This window comes from Solanum verrucosum, unplaced genomic scaffold (assembly GCF_900185275.1).
Source record: "Solanum verrucosum unplaced genomic scaffold, falcon-dt-bn FXZP01000132.1, whole genome shotgun sequence".
In the NCBI taxonomy this organism is placed as follows: Eukaryota; Viridiplantae; Streptophyta; class Magnoliopsida; order Solanales; family Solanaceae; genus Solanum; species Solanum verrucosum.
This window is the reverse complement of record NW_026020613.1, coordinates 231,349-238,422: the sequence shown is the minus strand read 5'-3', so window position 1 is coordinate 238,422 and position 7,074 is coordinate 231,349. Positions and strand designations below refer to the sequence as shown.

At 35.9% G+C, this 7,074-nt stretch overlaps 1 protein-coding gene across 1 annotated transcript; it reads left to right on the top strand.

Annotated features, from left to right (window-relative positions):
- Positions 1 to 5,163: 5,163 nt before the first annotated feature.
- LOC125811336 (uncharacterized) lies at positions 5,164 to 6,048 on the top strand. The gene is made up of 3 exons (XM_049490839.1): positions 5,164 to 5,259; positions 5,323 to 5,524; positions 5,597 to 6,048. The coding sequence occupies exons 1-3, from the start codon at positions 5,164 to 5,166 to the stop codon at positions 6,046 to 6,048; spliced, it is 750 nt and encodes a 249-aa protein (XP_049346796.1).
- Positions 6,049 to 7,074: the final 1,026 nt, after the last annotated feature.

The following is a 7,074-nucleotide window of genomic DNA, read 5'->3' as shown; positions in this document are numbered from 1 at the left end:
GTGGGTGGGGGGGTCGAGGATTGGGGTGAAAAAATAAAATTTTGAAGTTGAAATATTTTTTAAAAACAAACTTGAAATTTTTTTTTGGGGTGGTGGGGGGATGCTGGTAGGGGGTGGGTGGTGTGCTGGTAGGGGATGGGTGGGGTGGGGGGGTGGGTAGGGGTGAAAAAAATGAAATTTTGACATTGAAAATATTTTTGAAAAACAAACTTAAAATTATTTTTTGGGTGGTGGTGGTGGGGGGGGGGGGGGGGGCTGGTAGGGGGTGGGGGGGTCGAGGGTAGGGGTGAAAAAATGAAATTTTGAAATTGAAAATATTTTTTAAAAGCAAACTTAATTTTATTTTTTTATTTTTTTTTGGGGGGGGGGGGGGGGGGGGGGGGGGGGGGGGGGGGCTGGGTAGGAGGTGCGTGAGGGGGGTCAAGGTAGGATGAAAAAATGAAATTTTGAAATTGAAAATATTTTTTAAAAATAAACTTAAATTATTTTTTTGGGGGTAGGGGTGGCGAGTAAGGGGTGGGTGGGTTGGGAGGGGATCAAGTGTAGGGGTGAAAAAATAAAATTTTGAAGTTGAAAATATTTTTTAAAAACAAACTCAATTTTTTTTTTTTTGGGGGGGGTGGGGGGTAGGCCGGGGAGGGGGGCGTGGGTGATCGAGGATCGGAATGAAAAATAAAAAATTGAAGTTGAAAATATTTTTAAAAAACAATAAAAAAAATTGATAGGGGGGGCGAGGGTAGTGGGTGGGGGTAAAAAATAAAAAATTGAAATTAGAAATATCTTTTAAAAATAATTTTTAATATTTTTTTGGGAGGGGGTGGGAGTAGGGGTAGGGGTGAGGGTGGGTAAAAAAAATTGAATTTAAAAATAAGCTTTAATTTTTATTTTTTTGGGGGGGAGTTGGTTGGGGGCTGATTTGAGGGTAGGGACAAAATAAATTGATTTTTTCAACAAAAAAGTAATTGTAGTTTGAAATTGGAAGAGTTTTGGAAAATGTTTTCCTTAAGTTTTGAAGGGAAGTCATTTTCCTTAAATTTGAGGAAAATGAGTTGATTTGGAACATTTTCCAAAACATTTAACCCAACCAAACATGAGAAAATTGGAAAACATTTTCCGAAAAATGTTTTCCTTCATACCAAACACACCCTTACTATAAAAAAAAAAAGGGAATTTAGCCACACAAAGGGTCATGGCTATATGGTACACACTGTGGCTAGGGTAGTGGGTGGGGGTAAAAAATAAAAAATTGAAATTAGAAATATCTTTTAAAAATAATTTTTAATATTTTTTTGGGAGGGGGTGGGAGTAGGGGTAGGGGTGAGGGTGGGTAAAAAAAATTGAATTTAAAAATAAGCTTTAATTTTTATTTTTTTGGGGGGGAGTTGGTTGGGGGCTGATTTGAGGGTAGGGACAAAATAAATTGATTTTTTCAACAAAAAAATAATTGTAGTTTGAAATTGGAAGAGAGTTTTGGAAAATGTTTTCCTTAAGTTTTGAAGGGAAGTCATTTTCCTTAAATTTGAGGAAAATGAGTTGATTTAGAACATTTTCCAAAACATTTAACCCAACCAAACATGAGAAAATTGTAAAACATTTTCCGGAAAATGTTTTCCTTCATACCAAACACACCCTTACTATAAAAAAAAAAGGGAATTTAGCCACACAAAGGGTCATGGCTATATGGTACACACTGTGGCTAAACACACTTCGCCATAGTTCCATTCATCATTCAGTTGAAACTACAGCGTGCTGCTTTCCATATCTACAAATGCTATGCTTGTTACCAAAAATTGTCTTCCCTAAATTATGCGAATGTCATGACCTAAAAATGGATGTGATGGCACTCGTCTTATCCTGCCAAGACAAGTCAGCCTAAAATCCAACCATTTCGATAAAGTGCGGAAATAAAATAAAAATAAAAGTTCAATAACAATTACTAATCCGAATAACAAGTCAACTTAATTCAATCCCCAAAACCTGGTTGTCACGTGCACAAGCTTCTAATGTAAATACTAGAATTGAAATAATATACCCAAGTCTCAAATGACGCTATCTTTCAAGTAAATACAAAATCATAAACATGAGTAAGAAGGTCCGCTGAGATGACAAACAACTACCTCACAAATCTCCACAGAAAGCCTTAGAAACGAAGAGAATAGAAGGTATCACGAAGATCCGGGCTCGTAACCTACAAAAATTTGTAGAAGCAAGGGGTTAATATCAAACCACATGGTACTCAACAAGTAAACTTCTAAACACAAGCTAAGGGAACATAATACGGGTACTCCTTACACCCCATCCAAACCTCCATAACTACAACCTGCATAAAACCAATCCAACCTAACAGTTCATAGTTTACATAACACACAGCTCAACAACAACACTCTAACAAATTACATATCCTCAACAACAAACTCAATACTCATCAATCACAATTTCCACACAAAGGCACTCACAAGATCAACAACACACAAGATCAGGTTCATCATTGATAAAAATGTACAATGCATGTCAAGTATAGTGATGCATGTCTGACCTAATGATACACACCCGATGTCTCTCAGTCCGGGACCCATGGGAACATATCTATCCATGCATCCGTCACGGCACGCGACATGTCCCTCAATAATAGTATCCATCGCGGAGTGTGATATGTAACTCGAAATATAGTATCCGTCACGGCGTGCGATACGTCCCTTGAAATGGTACATCCTCTTTAATTTCTTACTCTTTCTCAATTCACATAACACTTGTCACAATCATGTCTCAGAACAATGCAAATGGCACGTTCACACAAATAATGAGAAGATGACCATTTTCATAATAATGCACAATTCACAATTCACAACAACACAATGATTCAACAATCCTTTCAAACCATTCACAACACATCATATATTCATTTTTTGGTTGTGACAGCGAACATCAAAATCCATCTCACAATCAAGAATTTAAAATCAATTGGAAAGATGAAAATTTTCCCTCTTATCAATGAATACCCATGGGTCTTTTTGACTAAGCAGTCAGACATCAATAGTCGTAAAATCTTTGGTTTGTGGGCTTCAAAATCCAACTGTTTATAAATAGAAGTGACATCATATTGATGCCAGCACCAAAGTGACATAGCGCCTTAGTCCTTAGAAAAATTAAAGTTGAATGCTCCAATGATGCATGGAATAGTGAATACACTGGAGTTTTCTTTCTTCTAAACTAATGACTTAATAGCAATAGCACTACAGTGATGCAGATTATCTATTAGATCAAAATTGAAAGTTTTATCTTCTTCATAAAGAACTTGGCATAACTCGACATCTTCTCAAGGGTCTTAGTTAGTGGAATATTCACTAATAGTTGTTTCAACATAGAGATGAACTTAAGAAACTTCCTGTCCTCCACTTTCTTCAAAAAATATTTGTGGGAGAATATATGCGGGTGGAGGTCTAAAAATTGGAGTTGAAGTCCTCATAGCCTCTATTTCTTGTCCATTTGTTCCCATAGCTCCTCCGCCTCACCTGGTGAAACATCAATTTTTTTTCCTTTTTAGAATCAACTGAAATCTCATATTCATCCTCATTTTCTGCCATAATCTTAATTCAAATTTAACATCTTCTCCCTACTCATTACTCACAAACTCGTTCTGATAGTACTTTACCACTTCTAGTAATGACTGCCATACACTAGCCATCCTTTCTTAAGTTTTGAGTAGTATCACTAAGCAAAGTACCATTCGTAATCTTGTAATGTCTATGTGTTCCTATTCATTATATCAATAAAATTCTCATCTTCGATCTAATTTCGTCTTATAAATATAATTACGTATTAGAATCATATTCTAGGGTATTACAGATCTTCCGGTGACGCCAAGGGACCTCTAAGGATGGATTAGTTTTAATTAACATTCGTTAGTGTTGGGTTTAGCAAGAAGGTGCGAATGAGAAATAAAAAGAGAAAATGGAAAGTGGAAGAACCAATGAAAGTGGGGGGAACCAATTTTGGAGGTAAAATGAAAAGTCATTGCAAAGTCCAAATGAAAAGTCATTTTTACTATATTCGTAGAAGAAAGGAAATTGTTGTCCTTATATTAGGAAACACTTCATTTAGTTCTTAAAGGGTTAAGAAGAAGGTGCCCCTCGCGCCGTCGTCGTCGCTCGCTCGGCTTCGGTTTCGGCTTCGGATTTGGATTTGGATGTGATTGATAATATTTTTTTTGGACAAAATTTATTTAATCAATCGTTTTAATTCATTTCTTTTCTCTTATAAATTAATTCAGAATGTTAGTTAAATAACGAAATTAATTTCACAATGAATTATTTGAAATTCGCGCGTAACGGTAAAATTTGAAAGGATTTGTTCCTTCCGAAAAGTCGTTACTTTTCCCAAAAGACACAACGTTCTGGAAAAACGGGTCTGAACAGACTTGTCTGAACAGATTTGTCTGAACAGACGCGTTCCTTGCTGCTAATGGGTATAAATAAGAGGTTGTTTTCATTTTTCAAACACTGAAATGGTTTCCTCACTGCATACATTTTCTTACATAAAAAAATTGTCGATCGACTGAGTCTGTGTGTGCTCTTGTTGTTGTTCTTGCGTTCGCTTAAGTTATTGAAGTTTGAGGTACCGCTACTTTTTTAACAAGTTAATCTGTTTTATCTTGGGAGGAATTAATCTACAACCTCGGGTACAGTGAGGGGATTAAATTTCTTAAGGAAACACAGTGGTTTATGTGGACTCGGATTAAAAATCATTCTGTCTATTTCATCTTTTTCTGTTTCTGTATTTGTGACTAACCTGAATACAGGAGATAACAATCTTAAGAAATTTTATAGTTTTTGTATTTGAGGTTTCTGAAGATTAAAACCTTTATAGTTTTCTACTATGTTTGAATTTTTAAAATTCATTCGAATAACGATTAAAAGAACATAAAAACTCTATCTTTAAATCAGAAACAGTCTGTGTAAGGATTTATTCTTTACTGTTAGTATTTCACATACTAAAATTGTCTGTCATTTGTGACAGAAAATTGACTAATTCAAGTCAAGTAAATGCTGGAACAATAAGTGTTGCAACATCATCGGTTGCACACAATCGTTCAACTGTTGCCCTAGCACGGCTGAGAAACCTGCAAAGTTTTCTGGAGTCGACTTCAAGAGATGACAGCAAAAAATGTTCTTCTATCTGAATACATTTAGTCTGCAGAGGTTCATTAATGAGAACGTTCCTGTTATGTCGGATGAAACTCCGCCTGAAGAACGATTCTTGGTAACAGAAGCATGAACACATTCTGATTTTCTGTGTAAAAATTATATTTTGAGTGGCCTGCAGGATGATCTATACAATGTGTACAGTAATGTCAAAACTTCAAAAGAACTCTGGGATTCTTTAGAAAAGAAGTACAAAACAGAGGATGCCGGAATGAAGAAGTTCATAGTGGCAAAGTTTTTGGACTATAAGATGATAGAAAGTAAGACCGTCATCACCCAAGTTCAAGAATTGCAGGTCATAATTCATGATCTCTTTGCTGAAGGTATAAATTTATTTAATACCTATGTTGGAAATATTAAGTCTATTCTTAATACTCACATAATCTTTAATATAGGATTGGTTGTGAATGATGTTTTTCAAGTGGCTGCCATTATTGAGAAGTTACCTCCATTGTGGAAGGACTTCAAAAACTACTTGAAACATAAATGCAAGGAGATGACTGTTGAAGATTTCATGGTAAGGCTGAGAATCGAAGTGGATAACAAGGCCGCAGAAAAGAGGTCACGTGGTAATTCAGCAATATCTGGAGTAAACATTGTTGAAGAAGATCTCACAAAATCAAAGAAAAGAAAGAAAGTATCTGGTCCAAAAACCAATCCTCCTAAAAAGAAGTTCAATGGAAGCTGCTTTAATTGTGGCAAACGTGGTCATAAGGCTACTGAATGTCAGGGTCCCAAGAAGGATAAGAAGAAGGATCAAGAAAATTTGGCTGAATCCAAAGGAGAGATGGACGATTTTTGTGCAATGCTTTCAGAATGCAACTTGGTTGGAAATCCAAGAGAGTGATGCATAGATTCTAGTGCCTCATGTCATGTTTGTGCCAACAAAGAATTATTTTCATCATATACTCCAGCACCTACAGATGAGAACTTGTTTATGTCAAACTCTGATGTTACAAAGGTGGAAGGAACTGGCAAAGCCCTCTTAAAGATGACAATGGGCAAGGTGGTGACTTTGAATAGGGTCTCGTATGTTTCAGAATTGGAAAGAACTTAGTTTCTATACCAGTTCTGACTAAGAACGGATTTAAATGTGTATTTGTTTCTGATAAAGTTGTAGTGAGTAAGAATGAAATGTATGTAGGAAAAGGTTACCTCACTGAGGGTCTCTTTAAACTCAATGTAATTGCAGTTGATATGAATAAAGATTCTGCTTCTTCTTACTTGCTTGAGTCTAAATGTTTATGGCATGAACGTTTGGGACACGTTAATAACAAAACCTTGCGAAAACTGATTAACTTAAATGTTTTGCCTAAATTTGAGTGCAATAAATCAAAATATCAAGTGTGCGTTGAATCTAAGTATGCTAAGCATCCTTATAAGTCTGTTGAAAGGAATTCATATCCCTTAGAACTGATTCACACGGACATTTGTGATATGAAGTCAACACCAACACGTGATGGGAAAAAGTATTTCATAACTTTTATTGACGATTGCACTAGATATTGTTATGTCTATTTGCTAAATGGTAAGGATGAAGCAATAAATGCATTTAGGCAATATAAAACTGAAATTGAAAATCAGTTGGATAGAAAGATCAAGATGATCAGAAGTGATAGAGGTGGAGAATATGAATCTCAATTTGCAGAAATATGTTTGGAAAATGAAATCATCCATCAAACTACTGCACCTTAATCTCCTCAATCTAATGGAATTGCGGAAAGGAAAAACCGAACTTTAAAGGAAATGATGAGTCACTACTAAAAAAATGTCAAAAAAAGACGGCTAAAAGCGACGGACTGCGTCGCTTTTTTGGTCAAAATTGACGGAAAAGCGATGCAGTCACTTCCGTCGCTTTTTAGCTCATCGCTTT